Source organism: Carcharhinus amblyrhynchos, chromosome 20 (assembly GCF_965287045.1).
Source record: "Carcharhinus amblyrhynchos chromosome 20, sCarAmb.v2.hapA, whole genome shotgun sequence".
Lineage (NCBI taxonomy): Eukaryota > Metazoa > Chordata > Chondrichthyes > Carcharhiniformes > Carcharhinidae > Carcharhinus > Carcharhinus amblyrhynchos.
In genome coordinates, this window is record NC_137343.1 from 950,264 (window position 1) to 977,767 (window position 27,504).

General features: G+C 43.9%; 1 protein-coding gene across 1 annotated transcript in view; it reads right to left on the reverse strand.

Moving 5' to 3' along the window:
* The window catches only part of dnah10 (dynein axonemal heavy chain 10), a 337,567-nt gene that overhangs the window by 237,028 nt on the left and 73,035 nt on the right, over positions 1 to 27,504 (reverse strand). Inside the window, exons 12-21 of the mRNA XM_080207920.1 lie at positions 26,476 to 26,646; positions 25,051 to 25,227; positions 23,367 to 23,540; positions 21,785 to 21,951; positions 20,924 to 21,075; positions 16,758 to 16,922; positions 16,437 to 16,644; positions 13,666 to 13,822; positions 10,310 to 10,789; positions 4,141 to 4,299 (exon numbers count right to left, since the gene is read on the reverse strand). Coding sequence (XP_080064046.1) covers positions 4,141 to 4,299; positions 10,310 to 10,789; positions 13,666 to 13,822; positions 16,437 to 16,644; positions 16,758 to 16,922; positions 20,924 to 21,075; positions 21,785 to 21,951; positions 23,367 to 23,540; positions 25,051 to 25,227; positions 26,476 to 26,646 — 2,010 coding nt within the window. The remainder of the gene's footprint in view (positions 1 to 4,140; positions 4,300 to 10,309; positions 10,790 to 13,665; positions 13,823 to 16,436; positions 16,645 to 16,757; positions 16,923 to 20,923; positions 21,076 to 21,784; positions 21,952 to 23,366; positions 23,541 to 25,050; positions 25,228 to 26,475; positions 26,647 to 27,504) is intronic.

Below are 27,504 nucleotides of genomic sequence, written 5' to 3' on the forward strand. Positions count from 1 at the left end.
GAACAGCAGGTTAGGTGTAAGGATTCGCATTCTAATCAGTAATCTCTAAACTGTCTGTGCTTTATATGCTCTGTCTGAGGCCAGAACTCTCCATTCACCTGACGAAGAGGCAGTCCCCTCGAAAGCTTGTGAGTATATTATCAAATAAATAGGTTGGACTAAAACCTGGTGTTGTCAGACTTTTTACTGGGTTCTATGAGACAGCCAGTTACTTATCCAATCAGCCAAATTTCCTTCTATCCCACACATCCTTACTTTCTTCATGAGCCTAGCATAGGGAACCTTATCAAACGCCTTACTAAAATCCATGTATACGACATCAACTGCTCTACCTTCGTCTACACAGTTAGTTACCTCCTCAAAGAATTCAATCAAATTTATAAGGCAGGACTTACCCCCCACAAAACTGTGCTGACTATCCCAGACTAAGCTGCATCTTTCCAAATGATCATAAATACTATCCCTTAGGACCCTTTCCATTAACTTACTGACCACCGAAGTAAGACTAACTGGCCTATAATTACCAGGGTCATTCCTATATCCCTTCTTGAACAGAGGAACAACATTCGCCACTCTCCAGCCCTCTGGCACAATCCCCGTGGACTGTGAAACCCAAAGATCAAAGCTAAAGGCTCCGCAATCTCATCCCTTGCCTCCCAAAGTATCCTAGGATGTATCCCATCTGGCCCAGGAGACTTATTGACCCTCAGGTTTTTTTTTAAATTGCTAATACATCTTCCCTCAGAACATCTACCTCCTCCATCCTATCAGCCTGTAACACACTCCCATCCTCAAAAACATGGCCCCTCTCTTTACTGAACACTGAAGAAAAGTATTCATTCAACGCCTCACTTATCTCTTCTGACTCCATGCATAAGTTCCCTCTACTATCCTTGACTGGCCCTAATCTCATCCTGGTCATTCTTTTATTTCTCACATAAGTGTAAAAAGCCTTGGGGTTTTCCTTTATCTGACCCACCAAGGACTTTGCATGCCCCCTCCTAGCTCTCCTAAGCCCTTTATTTAACTCATTCCTTGCTACCTTGTAACCTTCAAGTGACCCAACCGGACCTTGTTTTCTCATCCTTACATACACTTCCTTTTTCCCCTTGACAAGACATTCAACCTCCTTTGTGAACCATGGTTCCCTCACTCAGCCATTTCCTCCCTGCCTGACAGGAACATACCTATCAAGGACATGCAGTATTTGTTCCTTGAACAAGCTCCACTTTTCGTTTTGTGCCCATACCTGATAGTTTCTGTTCCCATCTTACACTCCCTAATTCTTGCCTAATCGCATCATAATTACCCCTGCCCCAATTATAAACCTTGCCCTGTCGTGTGACCCTATCCCTCTCCATTGCAATAATGAAGGACACTGAACTATGGTCACTATCTCCAAAGTGCTCTCCCACAAACAAATCTAACACTTGGCCCAGCTCATTACCCAGTACCAAGTCCAATGTGGCCCCACCTCTTGTCGGCTTATCCACATATTGTGTCAGGAAACCCTCCTGCACATACTGTATAAAAAGTGTCCCATCTGAACCATTTGACCGATAAACGTTCCAATCAATATTTGGGAAGTTAAAGTCACCCATGATAACTACCCTGTGACCTCCACACCTTTCCATAATCTGCTTTGCCATTTCCTCCTCCACATCTCTATTATTATTTGGGGGCCTATAGAAAACTCCTAACAACGTGACCAACCTAACAACTGTCCCTGTTCTAACCATGTCTCCATAACGGCCACAACATCATAGTCCCAAGTACCAATCCACGCTCCAAGTTCACCTACCTTATTCTGGATGCTCCTTGCATTGAAGTAGATACACTCCATCCTGTCTGCCTGTACACTCCTGCGACCTTGATATCTTCCTTAGTACCTCAGGACCCTCAACACTGGCTTTTGGACTACAGCTCATTTTCCTATCCCCCTGACAAATTAGCTTAAACCCCTCCGAAGAGCCATAGCAAATTTCCTTCCCAAGGTATCAGTGCCCCTCTGGTTCAGGTACAAACCGTCCTGTTTGTACAGGTCCCACCTTCCCCAGAATGTGCTCCAGTTATCCACGTAGATGAAACCCTCTCTCCTACACCATCCCTGCAGCCACATGTTAATCTGCACTCTCTCACTGTTCCTCAACTCACCTAGCATGTGGCACTGGCAACAAACCAGAGATGACAACATGCTTTGTCCTGGATCTCAGCTTCCATCCTAGCTCCCTACATCATTGGTACCGATGTGCACCACGACCTGCGACTGATCCCCCTCCCCCTTAAGGATCTTGAAAACACGGTCCGAGACATCACGGACCCTTGCACCCGGGAGGCTACATAACATCCGTGAGTCTCTTTTGCTGCCGTAGGACCTCTACCCCTCTAACCATCGCATCCCCAATTACTATTACTCTCCTACTCTCCTCCTTCCCTTCTAAGGCACAGGGACGGACTCAGTGCTAGAGATCTGGTCACCCTGGTTTACCACTAGTAGGTCGTCCCCCTCAACAATATCAAACGTGGTATATTTGTTGCTGAAGGGAACAATCAGAGGGGATCCCCACACTGGCTGCTTCCTCCCAGCTTCTCTCACCATTACCCATCTATTTTCATTCTTCGGAGTATCCAAATCCCTGAAGCTTTTATTTATGATCACCTCTGCCTCCTGAATGATCTGAAGTTCATCCAGCTCCAGCTCCAGTTCCCTAACGTGGTTTTTGAGGAGCTGGAGATGGGTGCACTTCTCACAGGTGAAATCAGCAGGGACACTGACGGCATCTCTCACCTCAAACATTCTGCAGGAGGAACATTTCACTGCTTTCACTGCCATTCCCTCTCGATAAGAAGAAAGAAAGATCTTGCCTGGTATTCCTTCACCACCACCACCCCCCCCCCGTTAGGTTAGAGGAACAAGCTAAAAAAAAAAGAAAGCTTACCTGCTCTCACTCCAAGTCTTTTTTTTGATTAGAGGAGGGGGGAGAGTTGGGACTCTAGATGTGTAGGGTCTTGGGTTTCCTCTGCTGCGTCTACTTTTGAGGTCCAATTTCTTTACTTTCTTCCTAGTTCCCTGTATTCTGCTTTTAGGATCTCATCCTTTTTTTACCTATGTCGTTTGTACCAACGTGTATTACAACCAGAGGCTGTTCCTGCAGCCACTTTGAGACACCCTTGGCCCGAGCACCAGGGAGGCAACATACCATCTGAAGTCTTGCTTACGGCCACAGAAATACCTATCTATTCCCCTTACAATTGAATCCCCTATAACTACTGCATTGGCACACTTTTTACCCCTCCCCTTTGCAGCAGAACTAACCGTGGAGCAGCAAGTTTGGCTGCTGCTGCTTTCCCCTGAGAGGTCATTCGCCTCAACAGTATCTAAAGCCATATTTGCCGTGTTTTGCAGGGGAATGGTCACAGGAGATTCCTGCACTACCTGCCTATCTCTCTTGCTCTGTCTGGTGGTCACCCATTCCCTTCCTGCCTGAGGAGTCTGAGCCTGCGATATGGCCACCTCTCTATATGTGCTATCCATGATACTCTCTGACTCACGGATGCTCCAGAGCGTCTCCAGCCGTCAGTCCAGCTCTGAAACTTGAGTTTCCAGAGGCTGTAGCTGGAGACACTTCCTGCACACATGCTGACATGCTAGGGTATAACCAGGAACACAGGGTATCACAAGAAACACAGGGTATCCATCATATTCAATTCTTCAGCCGCTTCATAAATCATTCTGTCTTACGGAATTGAAATCAATGCTTTGAGTCTCATTGGTCATTTGTTGCCCATCATTCAGACATCATACAGATAGTGACAGAGAAGAATTCTTGCTGGCTGCATTATTTTATTTTGCTTCCCAATGTTCAATGCTCCCAAAGACATACTGCAAGTGTAGCGGCAACAAGTAAAATTAAACAAATGCCAGAGTTCGGATCTGAATGACAGCTTCTTTCAGAGATCCCTGCGTTTGCTATAATCGGCAATGCAAATACCTGCAACCACTGGAGGTTTTTTAAAAATGTGTTTCAGGCAGTCCAGATGTGGAAAAATCCACCTCAATGTAATTAACATGGATAGCGGAACGATGGAGAAAATTAAAGCAAGGGTTTTATCAAAGAGCAAGGTGAAAGATAAACTCACGTGGATATCATACATTGTGAGGGTGCGATACCGTTCCTGGGTATCTTTTAACCGCAGTTCTACAGTTAAGGACATGGATCGAATTTTGGCAATTGTACTCAGTACATACTTCAGATTCTCCAATGAGTCTGGAGATCTCTTCAAGGCAATTGCGAGTTCCTGTCAAAGATAAAAGAAAATTGTGAAAAACTTGAGATATGTACAAATAGCGGCTTCCTGACACTCTGCAATTCTTAACAATAAACCAGGTAAATAGGTAGAAATATATTAAAATAATCCAATTACAATTCATTAAATCGTCATTAACAGGAAACTGCTCAATTTAGGCTAATTTTTTGACATAACTGCATTTCAATCAGGAAATGGAATGGAGGAGGAATTCAAGGAATTGACCAAGGGGGTGGTACTAAGCAAACTGCTGGAGCTGCAGGCTGACAAGTGCCTCCTGATGTATTTCATCTAAGGATCTTAAAATAACTGGCCAGTGAGATAGATGATACATTGATTTAAAATTTTCAATATATTTTGATATGGAGCCAAATCGGTGATTATTGCAGAAAATGAAAGCTCACGCTATTGGAGGTAACATATTGGCATGGATTGAAGATTAGCTAGCTATCAGGACGCAGACTTGGCATAAATGGGTCTTTTTCTGGTTGGTAGGTTGTAATGAGTGGTTTGCAACAGGGATCAGTGCAGAGACCTCAATCTTTTGCAATTTATATAAATTACTTGGATGAACAGAGAAACATAGGAGCAGGAGTGGACGATTCAGCCCATCAGACCTACTCCATCGATCAACGTAATCAGAGCAGATCACATCAACAGGTGAGATTTTCTAGTCTGTGAAATTTCCACCTAAAGTCAATGGACCTCTTGCTGGTTAATCACATTTCCTGTCCCACCCATGGCAGGTAGGATTGGAAAATCGACCCATACCTTTTCTCCACACTATCCCCATATCCCTTAATGTCATGGATATTTAGAAATATCTGCTTTAAACATACTCAAAGTCAGTTTCCACGATCCTCTGAAGTAGAGAATTCCACCGATTCACAATCCCCTGACTTAAGAAGATTCTCCTCATCAAGGTCCGAAGTGGCTTCCCCCTTTTTTGAAATTGTGCCACTGGTTCTAGACTTCCCAACCAAGGGAAGCATCTTACCTGCATCCACCTGCCTATTCCTTTAAGTATTTAGTAGGTTTCAACTAGATCACTTTTCACTCTTTGAAACTTTAGGAAATATAGGCCCAGTATGCCCAATTGGTCTTTGTAAGACAGTCCCGCCATCCCCAGAAAAAGCATGGTGAGCCTTCTCTGCATTCCCTCTGTGGTAATAACATCCTTCTAAAGGGAAAGGAACCAAAACTGCACACAGTCCTCCAGATACAGTCTAAGCAAGGTTCTTTACAATGGAAGCAAGATGTCACTATCCTATACTCAAATCCTCGTGTGATAAAGGCCATTAGCTTCCGAATAGCTTGCTGTACCTGCATGTCAGCTTTCAATGACTTACTGACGAGGGCACCCAGGTTTCTTTGGACATCAATACTTAATAATCTCTACCATTTAAGAAATGCTCTGCACATCTGTTCCTCTACCATCCATTACATCCTGCCATGTTATATTCCATCTGCCATGTTCTTGTCCCTCACACTCTTTGGCTTCCTTATCAAACAAGAATCTATCTAACATGCTCTTAAAAATATTCAGCAACTCTGCTTCCACTGCTCCCTGGGATAAAGAATTTCACAGGTTAACAAGCCTCTGACAGAACAGGTTTCTCCTCATCTCCATTTTAAATGGGAGACCTCTTATTTTTAAACTGTGTCCCCATGTTCTAGTCTCCCCCATAATACTTTGGTAAGGCCCCAGATGCAAAAAAGCTTTGTTTTATCTATTTAAAGCAATGCTGTACCAATTTTCTTCTTGAATTATGTCTTTCCTTGTCAAAGATCTCCCCTCCCACAAGCCAAATCATCAATAACCTGTATTTTTGTTTAACATAGAGAAATTTACACAGTGGGCCTGATTTTACCATTTTTATTCTAAGTGCTGAATCTGGGCGCAATTCAGATCCGACCTGGAAACTTTCAGGCACTCCCATTAGCACTTATCCTGAAAAAAAAATCACACTGTGGGTGGGGCTTAGCACGCCTGAAACTCTCAGAGCTCTGAACTGCGCACAGTTAGAAAAAAATCTGAAAAAGCAACGGCTGTCACATCACTCCCAAACTGCAGAAAGCAGAGAAAGTGGCCTGGGAACAAAAAGTGGGAATGATGGCCCCAAAATACATCACTGTCCTCCTTATCCACCCTCTCCCTGCAACCCAGATCGATCATGTCCCCCTGCCCCCTTCCCCCCAAACCGATCGTCCGCAGAGTAGCAACGGAACCCCCTGCCCCCCCCAAACAGAGATCCATCTGACCTCCCGCCATCCCTGCCACCATTAAGCGATAGGGCCCCCCACCATCACAGATACATCTTACCCATCTCCCTCTTCCTCCCCTCCAAACCAGAGAATGATCTGGCCTCACCACCCTTAAACCCCTGCCTTCCCCCACTCAGAGGTACATCTGATCCACCTTCTCCCTCCCTACCAGGCAACGATTGGGCCTCCTTCCTCCCTCCCCCCCAGCCAAAGAATGATCTGACCCCATCGCCCCCCCAGCATCACCACAGCACCCACTGATCTGAGTCAGAGCACCGCTGGAAGCTCTGAACTCTCCTCTTCAGCAGCTAGAGCACCCGAAACAGACTTTTATTCAGCATGTCGATTTCAGCACAATTCCAGATTGGCGAATGCAATGGTAAAAGGGGAAATGCTGATAAAGTTGGGCAGGCAGTTCATTAATTCAATTTAAATGCATGGAAATACATTTAAATTGCCGTTTCGCCTGCTTCAGGCACGAATCGGATCCCAGCCGTTCCGGTAAAGTTGCCTCACATTCGGCTTTACCATGTTTTCACGCCCGAAAACAGGCGCAACGCAATGGTCAGTTCAGGCCCAGTATCTATGCACATTGTCGCTGCTTGTAGAAAGAGAAATGTTCTGGCGGTATCTTAATGTAATTTTTAATCAATCAAGGCCACAATTTCTTCCCTTTCAAATACTTAAACTTGAACCAATGCATAGTTTTTAATAGAACACAGAACATAGAACATTACAGCGCAGAACAGGCCCTTCGGCCCACGATGTTGCGCCGACCAGTTAAAAAACAATGACCCACTAACCTAAACCAATCCCTTTTCGTCCATAAACCTATCCACGGATCTCTTAAACGCCCCCAAACTAGGCGCATTTACAACCGCAGCAGGCAGGGCATTCCAATCCCTCACCACCCTCTGGGTAAAGAACCTACCCCTGACATCCGTCCTATAACTACCCCCCCTTAATTTAAAGCCATGCCCCCTCGTGCTAGCTTTCTCCATCCAAGGAAAAAGGCTATCACTGTCCACCCTATCTAAACCTCTAATCATCTTATATGTTTCAATAAGATCCCCTCTTAGCCGCCTTCTTTCTAGCGAAAACAACCCCAAATCCCTCAGTCTCTCCTCATATGACCTCCCCTCCATACCAGGCAACATCCTGGTAAACCTCCTCTGCACCCTCTCCAAAGCCTCCACATCCTTCCTGTAATGTGGGGACCAGAACTGCACACAATACTCCAAGTGCGGCCGCACCAGAGTTGTGTACAGTTGCAACATGACGCTGCGACTCCTAAATTCAATCCCCCTACCAATAAACGCCAAGACACCGTATGCCTTCTTAACAACCCTATCTACTTGATTCCCAACTTTCAGGGATCTATGTACACATACACCTAGATCCCTCTGTTCATCCACACTATTCAAAGTCCTCCCGTTAGCCCTATACTCAACACATCTGTTATTCCTACCAAAGTGAATTACCTCACACTTCTCCGCATTAAACTCCATCCGCCACCTCTCGGCCCAGCTCTGCAGCCTGTCCAAGTCTTCCTGCAAACTATGACACCCTTCCTCACAATCTACCACACCTCCGACTTTGGTGTCATCAGCAAATTTACTAATCCACCCAACTATACCCTCATCCAGATCATTAATAAAAATTACAAACAGCAGTGGCCCCAAAACAGATCCCTGAGGCACACCACTCGTAACCGAACTCCATGACGAATATTTACCAGCAACCACCACCCTCTGTCTCCTATCTGCTAGCCAATTCCTGATCCAATTTCCTAGATTACCCTCAATCCCATACATTTGCATTTTCTGCAGAAGCCTACCATGGTGAACCTTATCAAACGCCTTACTAAAATCCATATATACCACGTCAACTGCCTTACCCCCATCCACCTCTTTGGTCACTTTTTCAAAAAACTCAATAAGGTTAGTAAGGCACAACCTACCCGCTACAAAACCATGCTGACTATCTCCAATCAATTCATTACTCTCCAAATAACTATAAATCCTATCCCTAATAATTTTTTCTAAAACCTTGCCCACAACAGAAGTGAGACTCACCAGTCTATAATTCCCGGGGAAGTCTCTGTTCCCCTTCTTAAACAATGGGACAACATTCGCTATCCTCCAATCTTCCGGTACTATACCTGAGACCAACGACGACCTGAAGATCAGAGCCAGAGGCTCTGCAATCACCTCTCTTGCCTCCCAGAGAATCCTAGGGTAAATCCCGTCCGGACCAGGGGACTTATCTATTTTCAAACCCTCAAGAGTATCCAGCACATCCTCCTTATCAACTGCAATACTGTCTAGTTTACACCCCTGTAACCCAGTGTTCTCACCTACATTCATGTTCCCCTGCGTGAACACCGAAGAGAAATATTGGTTCAATGCCTCTCCAATCTCTTCCGGTTCCACACATAACTTCCCTCTGCTGTCTATAACTGGCCCTAATCTTGCCCTAACCAACCTTCTGTTCTTAACATACCTATAGAACGCCTTAGGATTCTCCTTAATCCTATCAGCCAAAGTCTTCTCATGTCCTCTTTTTAGCCCTTCTTAACTCACTCTTCAACTCCCTCCTAGCCAATCTAAAGTTTTCTAGTGCACTACCCAAGCCCTCAAGTCTCATCCGAACATAAGCCTCCTTTTTCTTTTTAACCAACGAATCAACTTTTTTAGTGCACCACGGTTCCCTAGCCCTACCAATTCTTCCTTGCCTGACAGGGACATACCTATCACAGACTCGCAGTAGCTGCTCCTTGAAAAAACTCCACATTTCGGACGTTCCCAGTCCCTGTAATCTCCTAGTCCAACCTATGCTTCCTAATTCTCTCCTAATGGCCTCATAATTACCCTTCCCCCAGCTAAAACTACTGGCCTGAGGTTCATGCCTATCCCTTTCCATCACTAAGGTGAACGTAACCGAATTGTGGTCACTATCACCAAAATGCACACCAACTTCCAAGTCTAGCACCTGGTCTGGCTCATTTCCCAGCACCAAATCCAATATAGCCTCACCTCTAGTTGGCTTATCTACATACTGACTCAAAAAACCCTCCTGCACGCTTTGTACAAAAACTGACCCCTCTAATGAGCTCGAGCTATAGCAATTCCAATCAATATTCGTAAAGTTAAAGTCCCCCATAACAATTACCCTATTACTTTCACTCCTAACCAGGATCGTCTCCGCAATCCTTTCCTCAACCTCTCTAGAACTTTCAGGAGGTCTATAAAAGACTCCCAGCAGGGTGACCTCTCCTCTCCTATTTCTAATCTCCGCCCATACTACCTCAACAGACAAGTCCTCATCAAACTTCCTCTCTGACACTGTGATACAGTCCTTGACCAATAATGCTACCCCTCCCCCCCTTCTACCTCCTTCTCTACTCCGACTAAAGCATTTGAACCCCGGGACCTGCAACAACCATTCCTGCCCCTGCTCTATCCATGTCTCTGAAATGGCCACAACATCAAAGTCCCAGGTACTGATCCACGCTGCAAGTTCATCCACTTTATTGCGAATACTCCTCGCATTAAAGTATACGCATTTCAAACCCTGCTCCGCCCCAGCCCCATGATGCCGTGCATTGCAGTCCCCATCTATGTCCCCCTCACTTTCACCCCCTCTACTCAGGATCCCACCCCCCCTCCAAATCAGTTTAATACAAGTGCATTTTCACCTAAAATCTAAATTTTAATAACTGAAATTGAGAAGTTACCTCCAGTTCACTTTTCAGGTTGTAGAGTTTCCGTTTGGCGGATTCATTCAGACAGTATCCCAGGGATTGGACCCAGGAGTTTGCATTTTCCTGGACACTAAATGCCAGAGGTCTCAGCTGAAGTCGAATACACTGTTCATCTTTCACCATTGGCTGCTCAGCCACCTCCTCACAGATTCTGGTGTAGAATTGCAACTTCTCATCATAACTAACACAAGAAGGATTCCTCGCTGCAAACTTCTCCACAACAATAGACTTATCCATCTTCCACAAGGATCTGTACTTCTTCCAACGACTCAGATACTTGGTCAAAGACCCAAGAAGTTTTTGGAGATTTTGGCTGGTAGAAACAGCTTGCTCTACAATCTGAGGACACTGAGAAATGTCACTGTAAAAACTGAAGATGATTGGTTCATCATCTCCATCAACGTAATGTGGTGTACATTCAATGCAGGATCCATGCATCCACCGTACGAACAGCTGTAAGGTGTGAAATACAGATGTACAATGAAAACAGAGAAAAAAAATCAGCAATTCTGGCCTTTGTAGCTTACAAAACGTGCATTTGAGTGGGGAGATTGACTTATTCAATTCTATGCATTAACTGCTATAAGTGGGAGTAACAAAAACAGAAAATGTTGGAAAATTTCCACAGGTCTGACAGCATCTGTAGAAAGAGAATAAAGCCAACGTTTCGAGTCCAGATGACCCTTCATTAACTCTATTCTCTCTCCGCAGATGCTGTCAGACCTGCTGAGATTTTCCAGCATTTTCATGTTTTTGATTCAAATTCCAGCATCCGCTGTGATTTGCTTTTATCTAAGTGAGAGTAAACTTGTTCAGGAATGTATACAGGAAAAAAAACAAACCAGTGGGAAGAATTTTCCAGTCCCAAGAGCAGTGGGTTTAACAGCAGAACGCAATGCGGTAGAGATGGGGAAATGACAACAGGAACATGCACACCCACCTAAAATGGTGAATCAGTTTCCCACTAAAGACCAGCATGAAGCTGTTTTCCATCTCATTAATGGGATGCAGATGAAACCCCAACCAGATCTGACCTCCCTGTGCAATCATCTGCACTGCCAGCGGGATGTCACACCAGCACAATCTGAATAAAGGTCTGGGGCCACTTGCAGAGGTTGAAAAACAGAGGCCTCCAGCAATCATGCACCCTGGAAAAGCACATGCAGCAGTAGGTGGAGCATCAACCACATGGATCGCCACACTGCAGATGGACAGCTACATGAGGTCCTTTGGGCAATGATTGCTGTGATGGGATTAGATGGGGAGGGGAGGAATGAAGTGGAATGGATGTGGAGGGCTAGAGTGGCGGAGTGGTGAAAGAGGTTGAAGTTGGTAGAGGAAAGAGATAGAATTTGCAGGAGTCATGGAATGAGTGAGGTAGCATGGGGTAGGGAAGGGCCATGGTGAAGGTTGTTCTGCAGTTTTGAACTGGAATTGGTGTCGTGCAGGTGTGAATGGGCATGGAGGCAGGAAGAGAAGGGTTCAGGGAAGTTCTGTGGTGGGTCCTGGGGGGCCACACAGAGAACTAGTGACAGACAGGGATGGTGAAGGGTAAAGGGGCAGTGGGGACCAGTAGAGTAGGATGGTGAATGTTCAACAATGACAGGTAAATGGGGCTGATGCAGATGAGGTGACAGATTCTGGGATTGGCAGAATGAGGGAGACAGTCATGGGTGTGGGCTCAATGGGGAATGGTAAGAGATGTGGGTTTTCACCTGCACAGGACAAAGGATGATGGGCAACCATATGAAGATCAAATGTTACATATGGGGGAAGATGTAGGTCATGGAGAGAGATAAAGATATTGGACTGCACATCCAACATTACAAGAGCCATGACCACTTGCAATGGGGTGGATGCACACAGGCTTATAGACTAAGAATTGCAAAAGAAATCTCACTAAAATGCAAGTGTACTTTATTTACAAAAGTGTCATAACATTAATATCACACCACACACATACAACCACATGTGAAATCTTATGTTCCCTATCACTTCTTCTAGTTGTTTCTCCAACATCTGGTGCAGGGGTGGAGGCCATCTGCTAGCCAGTCTCCCTATTGTCTTGGGTGACCCTCAGATTCCTGAGTGGGGGTCCTAGGCGTGCCCATCAGCTGCTCCTCCACCCTTTGGGTGCCCAAGGACCCCTGCCTGACTCCTTGAGGAGAAAGGCCTGGGGGGAGAGGTCAAGGTGCCTAGCCCCTGTCTCGTGTAGCCAATGGAGAAATTGCTGGACAGGCTTTCTTCTTGTTCCCTCATTCTCCTCCTGCTGACACCTGAGAAAGAGGAGAGAAGAGTCACTGCACAAGCTGCCTCCAAAATGGAGGACTGCATGACCCTTAGGTTTCTATATGACATGCTGTTCACATCCTCTCCATCTCCGCAGTCTCAGTCTGTTTCCTCCCCTATCAGCTGGGTGGCCCATTCCTCATACTCAGTAAAGTTCTTGAGGTTAGGCCAGCTTCCTTTCATCTTCTCTCTCTCTCTCTCCTGTAATACCTCAACTTATCCCGTGTAAAGAGAACTTTGAGGTTCAGAGCAATTGGGTCTTATGCATCTTTTTCTTGCTTCCAATCTTACAATTTATGTCTTGTGATTTACACTCTGCAGGTTGACCACAAGGACCCTGACGCTGCAGTCTCCAGAGTGGTCAGCCCATGCACATAGAAGAATTGCCCCCCACTCCCCTTCTTTCCTCTCCATGAACGCCAACTAAGATGAAACTAAAGCCCAAAAACTTCTCTCGCTGAGCCCCTTGCACTCATGGATCCTGTTTCCAGCAGATCTCTCAATTAGCAGATCACTCTGCCTCTTCCCAATCAGGCCTCAGGTTAAATTAGCAGATTAAGTGCAGATATTGTCCTGAGAGCCAGTCCAATTTCACATTTAAAGAAGACTCCTAAGCATTTTTGCAAATGCAGCCAAATGCAGAAAGGAAAGAAGTGGGTGTGTCTGTTGCTCCAGTTTAACTGTATCCACAGCCCACATACAGTCTGTCAGAGAAGCTGTTGCCAATCATAGTGATATCCCACATTATCCCTGTACATCAATCTCAGCAATAGGTACTCTTCACTCTATAGTCCACTATCCCAGACAACTCCACATTAAAGGGAGTCCAGTTTATATGGTATGAGATCTGGACCATTGTGTTCGACTCAAGTAGTAGAAGTATCTGGAATGCACCCAAAAAATAACACAATCCATTAGTGATAGTCGGTGCAGACTCGATGGGCCAAAGGGCCTTTTCTGCACTGTGTGACTCTATTAAATAATAGTCAATTCTTAGCAATAATAAATTGCATATATTTCTGTAAATAATTTTAACTAACCTTAGTTGTCTCCACACAATCTTTTATATTCTGAAGAGTCAACTGGTAAACTTCAGAGGCAGTGGGTTTCAAGACAATCTCAGGGGCAGAGAGATGGACTTCAACTTGGAATAGAGGGCTGGTTCCAAGAATGGAAAAATTAATCTGCTGAAGATTTCTGTGGAGAAAAATATAATACATTTTTAGATCTAGCATGAGCAAATGTAATAAAATGTCCACAATAGAGTCATAAAGTCATAGAGATTTATAGCGTGGAAACAGGCTCTTCGGCCCAACTTGTCCACGCCGCCCTTTTTTTTTAAACCTCTAAACTAATCCCAATTGCCCACATTTGGCCTATATCCCTCTATACTCATCGTACCCATGTAACTGTCTAAATGCTTTTTCAAAGACAAAATTGTACCCACCTCTACTACTACCTCTGGCAGCTTGTTCCAGACACTCAACACCCTCTGTGTGAAAAAATTGCCCCTCTGGACACTTTTGTATCTCTCCTCTCTCACCTTAAACCGACGCGCTCTAGTTTTAGACTCCCCTATCTTTAGAAAAGATATTGTCTATCAAGCTGATCTGTGCCCCTCATTATTTTATAAACCTCTATAAGGTCACCCCTCAGCCTCCTACACTGCAGAGAAAAAAGTCCCAGTCCATACAGCCTCTCCTTATAATTCAAACCATCAAGTCCCAGTAGCATCCTAGTAAATCTTTTCTGCACTCTTTCTAGTTTAATAATATCCTTTCTATAATAGGGTGGCCAGAACTGCACACAATATTCCAACTGTGGCCTTACCAATGTCTTGTACAACTTCAACAAGACATCCCAACTCCTGTATTCAATGTTCTGACTGATGAAACCAAGCATGCCAAATGCCTTCTTCACCACTCTGTCCACTTTGACTTCACTTTCAAGGAGTTATGAGCATGTATCCCTAGATCTCTTTGTTCTGTAACGCTCCCCAACGCCCTACCATTAACTGAGTAAGTCCTGCCCTGGTTCGATCTACCAAAATGCATCACCTCGCATTCAACTAAATTAAACTCCATCTGCCGTTTGTCAGCCCTCTGACCCAATTGATCAAAATCCCATTGCAACTGGAGATAATTTTCTTCACTGTCCGCTAATCTTGGTATCATCTGCAAACTTACTAACCATGCCTCCTATATTCTCATCCAAATCATGCCCTTACACAGGTTAAATCTAACTTTTCATTTGTTCTCAGAATATAGGCAACACTAATAAAGTTACATTTTTATTCACCATTCCTAGTTGCCCTGAGAGGTTATGGGTGATGACCTGTCGAACTGCAGCAGTCCTTGCACAGCTGCTGCTCCCACGCTGGAGTTAGGGAGTGATTCATCTGTGGGATTTAGCAGTCAGCGTTTAGGCCAGCGTTTATTATTCATCCCTAATTGCCCTTGAGAAGGTGGTGATGAGCAACTTTCTTGAACCACTGCAGTCTATATGGGATAGGTATATCCACCGTGTTAGGAATGAAGTTCAAGGATTTTGAATCAATGTTAATGAAGGAATGACAGTATAATCAAGGTGGTGTGTAACTTGGAGGGTACCTGAAGATGGTAGTGTTCACATGTGACTGCTGCCCTTGTCCTTCGAGGTGGCATTGGTCTAGAGTGGGATTTTCTGCGCACTCCTGCGGCATGTTTCCATTGGCTGGCAGTGGGATCTTATGGTCCCGCTGCTGTAAAAATCCCACTGGCAGGAAGGGATGGAAAATTCCTATGGAAGTTGCCACAATGCATCTTGCACGCAGACGGTACATACTGCAGCCATTGTGCACTGATGAGAGATAGCATTAATGTTTAAAGTGTGGATGGGGTGCCAGTCAAGCAGGCTGATATATTCTGGATAAAATTCTGATCAAGCTTCTTGAGCCTTTTTGGAGTTACACTTATGTGAGCACATAGAGAATATTCCATCGTAGTCCTGGCGAAGTGCTTTATAAATGGTGAAAGGCTTTGACAGGTTGGAGCTAAGTGACAATCCAGTAGTTTCATAATCACTATTGCTGAGACATTTCGTTATAGATTTATTTAATTTTAATTCCTCAGCTGCCATGGTGAGGTCTGAACATGTGTTTGTGAACCATTAGTTCAGGTCTCTGGACCATTAATCTAGTCACCAATGACTATGTTACCTTTCCCTTAATATTGTGGCAGAAACGATAATTAGTATACTGGTAACAGATCACCCATACCCCCATCAACCACAGATGGTGCTTAACCTACAGACCAGAGAAAAAGCAACAAAATTGCAATTTAATAGAATATACACATGAAGTGTGGGCAGCACGGTGGCACAGTGGCTAGCTCTACTGCCTCACAGTGGCAGGGACCCAGATTTGATTCCCGACTTAGGTTATTGTCTGTGCGGAGTCTGCATGTTTTCCGCCTGTCCGCGTGCGTTTACTCCAGGTGCTCCGGTTTCCTCTCATAGTTCAAAAGACGTGATGGTTAGGTGCATTGGTCATGCTAAATTCTTCCTCAGTGTACCCAAACTGGTGCCAGAGTGTGGCGACTAGGGTATTTTCACAGTAACTTCATTGCAGTGTTAATGTCAGCCTATTTGTGACACTAATAAATAAACTTTAAATTTAGGTACATTTTGCAGTATGAAATTTAAGCAACAGAGAGGGGCAGAATAGACCACCCACTGTGCCCAGCTCTCTGTTCTGTCAAGAGTGTCTGCACTGAGGAGTGCAGCCTCACATTATTTACCTTCAGCTCCAATCCAAAATCAAAATTATACTTACTTCAAAATCATTTTGATGAGACAGTCATAAACTCTGCGTTCCCAGAATTTGTAGTAGTGAGCCATCTTTGAAGCTTTCCCAGTATTAGTGTGGAAAACAAGGCCTTCCATTTTGGTCAGCAGTGGTCCAATTGCTTTATACTTACTGACTAAATTCAAAATATCCTTTGCTCGCTCCTGTTCAACAAACTCGTAAAACTCCTTTACACCTTACAAAAGCAAGCAGAACATTTCAGTTGATTCGTGGCAAATTTACACCTCTGCTGTATCACACAATGGCTTTCTTCACTGCTTCCCAAAATCTGAAATAATTCGACAATACCTGCAAGATCCTCCTTTGATACGGGTGGGGGCCTTTTAAAGAGATCTGCCGATTCTATGGATACAAGTTTAGCTGCAATGTCTCTGACGTTTTTGTGGATTTGGTTTACGAGAGATTCAAATTTCCCAATGGCTTGCTCACAGCGGACAAGGTAATCGTTAATACCTATCATAAAAGACAATCAATCTTTCTGCTTTAATCACACTATCGGAAAAAATCACACATTCATGAAAAAAGCATCTTTTTTCTCCAAGTCTCATCTTACATTAAATTATTTTCAACAGCAACAGCCATTGTATTATTAGTTACATCATTTGTGGGTATCACATACCAACCAACTCAAGAATAGCTTCTTCCCTGCTGCTGTCAGACTTTTGAATGGATCTACCTCGCATTAAGTTGATCTTTCTTACATCTTAGCTATGACTGTAACACTACATGCTGCACTCTCTCCTTTCCTTCTCTATGAACAGTATGCTTTGTCTGTGTAGTGCACAAGAAACAATACTTTTCACTGTATTTTAATACATCTGACAATAATAAATCAAATCAAATCAAATAATTTATGATTTATAAATCCATGTGAGGCGTCAAAGGTCTTCATGACAATTTTCATTTGTACTTAGCAACAGATACCGTGGGAGCACAATGGCAGCCTGACTTGGAGGAAGCATTGCCAACCTCACTTCATCCTGATTTCCAGCATGTTTTATAAACGTATTCATTTTTCATGGGGGCTTTTACTGGCAAGGAATTTACTGCCCATCCCTGATTGCCCTGAGAACATAGCAATGGGCAGCATGCTTGAATTGTCTGTAACAGTGTCTTGCTACACCACCTCGAGGCCTAGTAAAGGACAAGAGATATACATCCAGGACAGGAAAGGAAAACAGATTTCCATCCCCACAGAGCATTATTGAACTAATTGGACTGTGACAACAATCCAAATAAAACTCAAATTCTGCCATGGTGAGATTTGATCTTATCTTCTCTGGATCACTGGTCCAAAATTACTGCTATCATAGCTGGAATAAAAACAAAACATTGCAGATGCTGGGAATCTGAAATGGTAACAGGAAGTGTTGAAAATACTCAGCAGGTCAGGCAGTATCTGTGAAGGGAAAAACATGCCACACTGGTGTAGGGTGTAGGTTTGTCTGCTGCTGAAATTGTCCACAGGGACACCAGTATTCATGCAGCCTCCAGTTTCAGATACTGACCAGCTCTGTGCCCAGTGTTGGGGAGTGCAGGGGTCCTCTGCTCCTGCTGGCTGATACTGTTATCACAGGGACACCACATATTTCAGTACCCAGGCACAACTCCACCTTCACAAATGCGCATTGCAACTCGATGCAGGGGTGAGGGAGATCGGTGAGCAACAGGAAAGGAGGGCTGTGTGGAGGTTGTGTGGGGAAAGGACACACAAGTGGGAGCGGCAATGAGAACGAAAAGCTCTGGAGTCGTGGAGGGTATGGGAAGGGATAAGGGGGACAAGGAGTTACAATGGAAGGCAGCAGGCCACGAAGGGGGATGAAGATGAGGAACAATGAAATGCTGAGAGGAGGGGTGGGAAGCTGTACACCAACAAGGTCCATGAAATGTTGACAAATAAGGGGGTCAAAAGGATATCATATATCTGACTGAATGGGACACATACAGACATAGGAATGTCCACCATAACAATGAAGGGATCCAGTATTATTGGGAGAGGCTGGGGAACAACACTTCTGCACGTGTCCTGAGTTCTGGTAGATCACATTTGCCACATTCTTTGTGAAGGCCTGATGTCATCTGGAGGTCATCCCCTGTGTTGTAGGTAAAATACTACCTCGAAGACTGTTAGTGAGTCAAAATACAGCAGTTTTTATTCCAAAGTTTTGGGGAGAAACTGGCTCCGATTAAGTCTTACCAGACTTCTCATAGAACACAAACACAAGTAGGTTTTTATACATTATGAGCTCCAGCAGGAATCACGATTCAAAGTTCCAATTCCTGCCAGACCTCCAGTTCTTCCTTCCTGGGTCATGATGCAGCCCCAGAGTTAATCAGGAAGTACAGTCCTGCAGGCAGGACACGGGATACCCTTCTGCAGCAGTACTGGCATCCCTGTCTTTGAAGTTACTTGTGCGATCGCGGCTGTCCCAGCAGGACTCTTCCTGTTAAAAGCCGGCATCGTAAACTACCATCTGTGTAACGATGACTACTAACACAAATAGGTAAGATTTACAAAGTCTACAAAATAACAGTCACATTAAACTCTCTGTCTTTATAAAAATGAGAATTAAAGCATGTAAGACATGAACAAATATCGTTAAGGGGAAGTCGTGTTTGACGAATTTATTGGATTTCTATGAGGATGTGACTAGTGCGGTAGACAGAGGGGAACCGGTGGATGTGGTGTTTTTAGATTTCCAAAAGGCGTTTGATAAGGTGCCTCATAAAAGGTTGCTAAGAAGGTTAGGGTACACGGAGTTGGGGGTAAGGAGTTAGTGTGGATAGAGGATTGGCTGTCTAATAGGAAGCAGAGAGTTGGTATCAATGGGTGCTATTCTGGTTGGCAGTTGGTGACTAGTGGAGTGCCGCAAGGATCGGTGCTGGGGCCTCAACTGTTTACCATTTAGATAGATGATCTGGAGGAGGGGGCTGAGTGTAGGGTGACGAAATTTGCTGATGACACGAAGATGAGAGGAAAAGCAAATTGCACGGAGGGTGTGGAAAGTCTGCAGAGAGATCTGGATAGGCTGAGTGAGTGGGCGAGGACCTGGCAGATGGAGTATAATGTTAGCAAATGTGAGGTTTTCCACTTTGGCAGAAATAATAGTAGGAGGGATTATTACTTAAAAGGCGAAAAGCTGCAGCATGCTACGGTGCAGAGGGACCTGGGGGTCCTTGTGCACGAATCGCAAAAACCCAGTCTGCAGGTGCAGCAGGTGATCAAGAAGGCGAATGGAATGTTGACCTTTATAGCGAGGGGGATAGAATATAAAAACAGGGAGGTCTTGCTGCAACTGTACAGGGCACTGGTGAGGCCGCAGCTGGAGTACTGTGTGCAGTTTCGGTCACTGCACTTGCGCAAGGATATATTGGCCTTGGAGGGAGTGCAGAGGAGGTTCACTAGGCTGAAACCGGAGATGAGGTGGTTGGACTATGAAGAGAGACTAAATAGACTGGGTCTGTACTCGTTGGAGTTTAGAAGGATGAGGGGGGATCTTATTGAGACGTATAAGATAATGAAGGGGATGGAGGTACAGGTAGAGAGATTCTTCCCGCTTAGAAAGGATAGCAGGACTAGAGGACGCAACCTCAAGATAAGGGTGGGGGCAGTTTAGATCAGAGTTGAGGAGGAACTTCTTCACTCAAAGGGTGGTGAATCTCTGGAATTCTCTGCTCATTGAAGTGGTGGAGACTACCTCACTGAATATATTTAAGTCACGGGTAGATAGGTTTCTGACAGACAGGGGAATTAAGGGTTATGGGGAGAAAGCCGGAAAGTGGAACTGATCCACTTCAGATCAGCCATGATCTTATTGAATGGCGGGGCAGGCTCGAAGGGCTAGATGGCCTACTCCTGCTCTTATTTCTTATGTTCTTATGTGCATAATTAGTGAGCTTCCGAGAGCACAATCGGATGCGAGTTCCCACTATTCTGCTCAGAGGAGTGGACGCTGCAGAAACCAGCAGACTTAGTCTCATAAATAGAAAATTCCAATCGTTAACTCTGTTTCTCTCTCCATATTCTTATTTTACACTACAAGATGTTGCTGGGGCCCATTGTCTTTGCAGTATCCAGTGTCTTCAGCTATTTTGTCCTATCATGTTGGGTGAATCGAATTAGCTGAAGACTGTCATCTGTGATGCTGAGGATCTTTGGAGGAGATCAAAATGGATCATCTAGCTGAAGGTGGCTGTATACTTCAGCATCGTCTTTTGTTCTCAGATGTTGGCTCAACTCCCACCAGTACTCTTTCGGATAATCAAGAATGCAAGCAATGGCAATAATGTCAAATAAATCTAAACTCTAATATATGTTATTTCAGAAGTTCTGAGTTCTGAAATTTAATGGTTATTATAACATATACTTTCCTACTGGAAATCATTTAGAAAGAGATGACTGACAGACTATCCAGACACTGATAGGAAGCGCATAAAATTAGTGATATGATTACCTAATGAATTCCAGTTTAGTCTCCTATAACCTGATCGAATAACTCGCTGAAGCTCACGGATATGTTCTGTCATGAGTTTAGTTTCTGCTGCGCTTAGGGAATCCAACAGTTTTTCATATCGATTTAGCATGTTCTTTAGTCCAGTGGTGTACCTAAAGAACCAAGTGATAAAGCATATTTTACATCATTCCAGCACCACAGAAAGTGAATAGCAAGCTGCAATCAAGATTACCCATCTTCCCCTCTCCAAACTAGAATCAAATAGGTTCAGTTAATTGTACTGTTGTCTCCAAGTCAAAAGTTGTGTGTTCAATCCCTAATCCAAAGATCTGAGCACAAAATCTAGACAAATAATCCAGTGTGATACATTATTGAGGGAATGTTGCACTGTGAAACGTATACTAAGGCCCAGTCTGGTCTGTCAGGGCTTGATCCCAAGGCAATATTTCAAAGATGCACACTGGTTGATATTTACACTTCAAACATTTTGCCTTAGTGTGACTACACTTGAAGCAGTACTTGACTGGCTCTAAAGCAATTTCAAATGTTCTGAATCTGTACATGTATACACTTTCACCCACGCATGAAATGATACTGCTTCACACTGAACTCTAAGCACACCACACTGTATGTGGAAAGGCATTCCTATCCCAATTTGTTGACTGCCTCATAATCAATTAATGATCAAGTGACACAGAGCGCATGCACAGAGGTTTCTGTGGAGCAAACAGTTCTCACGATTGAGGGTAAAGATGAAGGAGAGGGGGGAGGGTGTCACTGGTCAGTGGAATGAGGCTATGAACAAATTATTTATTTTCATTATTTGTCTGTACATCAACCTTTCTTCAACTAACATCATACCGAAGAAATTTCTGTTCTTGCAGAGCTACATTTCTGGCTAGCTGTGGGATCTGAAATCCTAGTTGCTCCATATACTTGGACTCCATGATAATTTCTTGCAGTTCGGGGGAAAAGTTCACATCATACGTGGAATTAACATCATACCAGTCCTCATGAGCAGGCACAGCCTGTATTAGAAAAGCAAAATCTAACAGTGAAAAACAGCAGACTGAATGATGCAGAATTACAATAGTGATACTTTACAATGTTATTTTACGCATGAGAATCATTTGTTTATATGAATGGTATGGCCACGATAGCAAAGCAGCAAAACAGGATTGAACAAGAGTCTGTTACATCAAGGCTATAACACAGGGAAAGGTCATTCAGCCCAAATGTTGCATGAAATATTTATGCTTCAACTCAGTCTCCTTCCAACCCTCCTCATCTCACATTGTCAGCATAACTCTCTCTTCCTTCCCCCGTGATGTCCTTTTCAAACTTCTTCTTAAATATGCCGATGTTATTCGCCTAAACTTCTCCATGTGGTAGCAAGTTTTGCCATCTTATCACTTTTTGGGTAAAGGCATTTCTCCTGAATTCCTAATGGATTTATTAGTGAGTATCTTATATTGAAGTGGAAACACCTTCTCTGCACTTATTCAAACATGCATTTATTATCTTAAAGACCTCAAAATGGAAGATCTTACTCAGGGACAATGTGAAGTATTTACAAATGACTCTCACTAGGGACAGAATCAATTCCACATTTATGACAAAAGAAAACAATTACCTATTGTAAAGTTTCTCTATTTGATGCTAAATTAAGCTGAGCAAGAAATGTTTTATTCTTTCACAGGATATGGGCATTGCTGACTGAGCTAATATCCTAATTGCCCTTGAATTGAGTGGTCATTTCAGAGTCAACACCATTGCTGTGAGTCTGTGGTCACATGTAGGCCTGATGAAGTAAGGATGGCAGATTTCCTTTCCTAAAGGGAGGATGTTAGTGACCAGATGGGTTTTCACAAAAAAATGACAATAATTTCATAGTCATCATTAGAGATTCCAGATTTTTATTGAATTTGAATTTGCCACATTGGGCTTTGAACCCAGGACACTAGATTACTAATCCAGTGACAGTAACACTACAGCACAACATCCCCACTCACAAATTACATAAGTCGGTTCAATGTGGCATTTTCCTGTAAATCCAATCCCTGACAGGTATCAATTTTTCTCTGTTCCAGCAATAATTCTTAGCGATAACCTCGGAAGAGTAACCTGCAGTGTGAGACTCCCAATGCCCAAAAGGCACAGACCTCTCTAGTACAAAGCTTTCAGTTCAGCACTCAGCTTTCACTAAGAGCTGTATTCTATAGGAACTTAAGACCACTGTATCTTGCTTCTAAAGAAGAAGGAGGACCGAATGCAATTACCTGGTTCATTTGAATGAAAGTAGTAATGGTCAAATCAAATTGTGTTAACCCACTGTACTCAGTTCCCACAATCATTTTTTAAAATGTGTGGACATATTTTGTATATTTACTTGTTTCAACTAGTAATCTTATTAAAAACAAGGCAAATAAAATTCTATCCTTACTAGTTCAACAGCAACAGAGCCTCCCAAACTCGTAGAAGATTGACTAAACCTTTTAAGTAAACTTTGTTTTAACAGAATGTGCAGTTTCGAATTAGTCTCGCTTTGCCAGTGTTCATACAACTTGTCTTCATACGCTTTCATCCTCTTTGCCACTTCAAGATATTTTGCTTTGGTCTGCAGAGCAACAGAAGTCTCAGTTAGATATCAGCTGTTTTACAAACACAAACCAATTATATAGGGTGGAATTCTCCCAAACAGGTATGAGGGGCTTGGCACTAAATTAAAAAGCAGAACTTAAGAATATAAGAACATAAGAACATAAGAAATAGGAGCAGGAGTAGGCCATCCAGCCCTTCGAGCCTGCCCCGCCATTCAATAAGATCATGGCTGATCTGTCGCTGCTCAGTTCCACTTTCCCGCTCTCTCCCCATAACCCTTAATCCCCTCTCCTATCAAAAACCCATCAACCCGCGTCTTAAAAATATTTAGCGAGGCAGCCTTCACCACTTCAACGGGCAGAGAATTCCAGAGATTCACCACCCTTTGAGTGAAGAAGTTCCTCCTCAACTCCGTTCTAAACCGCCCCCCTTTTATCTTGAGGCTGTGCCCCCTAGTCCTACTGTCTTTTTTGAGCGGGAAGAGTCTCTCCACCTCTATCCTATCCATCCCATTCATCATCTTATACGTCTCAATGAGATCTCCCCTCATTCTTCTAAACTCTAACGAGTACAAGCCCAGTTTATTCAGCCTCTCCTCATAGCTCAACCCCCTCAACTCCGGTATCAGCCTAGTAAACCTCCTCTGCACTCCCTCCAAGGCCAAAATATCTTTGCGCAGGTGCGGCGCCCAAAACTGCACACAGTACTCCAGCTGCGGCCTCACCAATGCCCTATACAGCTGCAGCAAGACCTCCCTACTTTTATATTCAATCCCCCTCGCTATGAAGGCCAGCATCCCATTCGCCTTCCTGACCACCTGCTGCACCTGCAAGCTGGGTTTTTGCGACTCATGCACAAGGACCCCGAGGTCCCTCTGCACCGTCACCTGCTGCAGTTTTTCGCCCCGTAAGTAATAGTCCTTCCTACCATTCTTCCTACCAAAGTGGACCACCTCACACTTGCCAACATTAAATTCCATTTGCCATTTTCTGGCCCATTCGCCCAGCCTATCTAGATCTGGTGCATAAAATTAGAAAGATGAACACTTAGCTCAAGGACTGATGAGGGAGGGGTGGGTTTCACTAGTGGGACACTGGGGAAGGACTGGGGAAAGCAGGGACTGAACCACTCAGACACTCGGATGAAGCCCACCAGAAACCGGGTCCCTGATAACCTGCAGCTCCAACAATTTATTCAGTAGGATGAACTTGTCAAACACTTGTACATGAACATTATGAAGCAAAATGTCCAGGTTCATAATAATAATGCCTTGAAAGATTTTTAGTACGCAATTATTAACCAGTGCAGCAGATAAAAATGTTTCCATGTTTGGGTGCATTCTGTGCATGAGCACTGACCCAATAATACCTGCGCCACGCTAATGTTGCAATTTTAACTGAAATAAGTCTGTATCAAATGTAACTTGAACAAGCTATTACAACCCGGTTCGTAACAGTGCTTATTGGTCTGTGTAATAAACTATTAATTTTTCAATGTCCAATTCTAACGAGAAAATATGGGCTTACTATTTTCCCCTGATCACTCGCCAACATCTCAGGCATTTCCTGGAAGTGAACGATGGGGTGTTTAATCCGGTGAAAGAGAGAACGTTCCCAATTGATGGCCCCAGCAACAGGAGGTTGATTCTTGGTCACCGGAGGATTATTAGCACCATTAGTGAAAAGGCTGTTTATAATATCTACCTGTAAAAATAGGCATCACATTAGAACAACAACTTGTATTTATAAAGCACTTTTCACATTGTAAAAGCTCCAAAATGTTGCATTGCAGCATAATCAAATCAAATATGACACTTTGTCATATGAAGAGATATTATAACAGGTGACTAAAAGCTTGAATAAAGTTTATTTATTAGTCACAGTTAAGGTTTACATTAACACTGTAATGAAGTTACTGCGAAATTCCCTTAGAATATAGAGGGATAAATTTTAAGGGGCATCTTAAGGAGGAAAGAGAAATGGGAGGATTTAGGGCCCAGGCCATGCTAATCAATGTTGCATGGAGGAGTGCATGGGTCTTCATACTTCATAGGTTGTGGGAAGTAACAAAGACTGGATTTCACTGTTTGAATCAAAACCCCTAACATCGGGGTCAAATTGAAGTTACAACCCCACACTGTATGTGAGCAGTTACTCAGCAGTGATTTGGCCAGTTAAGATAGAGAGAAGGTTCACATCCAACTGAGGGTGGCAAATGGCCTGTCAAAGGTGGAGACCAAATAGGAGGCTCTCCAACCCTCTAACAGGCTACATTTCAGGTAGGAGAAAGACAGAGTCTGTGGCACCCTCCCTCCATTTCTTTAAATTATTAAATTTAAAAATGTCTTCAATATCTGGAGGGGGGGTGGGGGGGAGCAGTTTTGAAGCCCTCCAGGAGCACCAACCAATCTCGTCTCTGACACCTCAGTGGCCTGCACGTAAACTGGAAAGTTTGACCTTTAACTTTTGTTAATTAACGACCTGCCACTTGTGGGCAAAAAGCTCTGCTGATTCCTATCCCACTCCCATGGAAACAGTCTGGGGTGGGATGGAATCAGCAAATTTCAATAGCCATTCTTCATCCACTTGCCCCATTGGAGCCCGAAAATCCTACTTTGGGAGGGACAAGGCCATGGGAGAATTTGAAAAGAAGGATTTTAAAATTGAGGCACTGACGGGCTTGGAGCCAATATTAGCCAGCAAGCACTTTGGTGATGGGTAAACAAAACTTTACCCAAGTTACGATACCAGTAAGAGAGTTTTCAATGACCTCAATTTGCAGAGGCAGGAAGAAGGGAGGCCAGATGGAGAGTACTGGAAGTCTGGAGGTAACAAGGGTGAATAAGGATTTCAGCGGCCGATAAGCTGAGGCAGGAGCTGAGGTGAGTTGGGCAATGTTGCTGAGGTGAGGTTGATAGTCAGTAGCCAAAAGCCACACCGAATCCTGCATACCTCTTTACAATACTGTGTCAGAATGTCATTGAACTTTCGCATCAATTGTTTGTTGATGGCTTCACGTGAACGGATATGTTTAAATCTCAACAGCATGTCAAACGCTGCTTCTGCTGAACGGAGGGTCTTGAAGGACTCATCAATAAAGTTCTTTGCTTCCCCTTCAATTAACTGCAAAAACAATGAAGCAACTTTATTTACACTGCCCAAGTAATTAGAATTAACTGAAATGAAACTGTACTGCACTAGTCAATGGGGGGTATATAGGGAGATGCAACATTGCCTCCAGGTGGTCTAGCCAGTAAGTGAAGCCTGCATGAGTCTGAACCACATAGACTTGAAGTCCAAGTTCAATCTCAGTCTGTGTTAAGTTGGCTACACTCAGCGGGTTGCAATAATTGGTTTTGGTCCCCGAAGGGAGAATGAAGGTTTTGCACTCCTACAAACGTCCCAGTCATTTTATACCACATATCAAATTGTCATGAAATTTCTGCAATGGGATTCCCCATATCCAAAGTCATTCTGAGCTATACAAATCATGTTCCAAGTTCGATCTCTAATGACTTCACTAATCTCAGGTTGAGTAGTAATGCCACGATAACTGGCCTCATTATCCCAAGTAGAAGCAGGGAAATTGATCCAGGATGTTCACTTCTGATTGCTCTTCAATGGCTGTATTGGACTGTCCGCACGTTTATCAGATGAGGAATAGGATCAGATTCAGTTGCCACACCTTCCAAAGAACATCAACCTTCACATCCTTCCTAAAGTGTGGTGCCCAGAATTGGACCCCAGATTCCAGTTGAGGAGAAACCATTATGTGGTAGAGGTTTGTCATAAATTCCTTGCTATATCCCTATTTGTAAAGTCCAGGATCCCATATTCCATGATTCATGACATCAACTTCTCACCTACAACTGCATCCCCATTGGCTATCCATACTCTCTTCCATCTTCTTCCATCAGGAAAAAGATACCAAAGTCTCAGATCACATATCAAACGACTCAAGAACAGCTTCTTGCCTGCTGC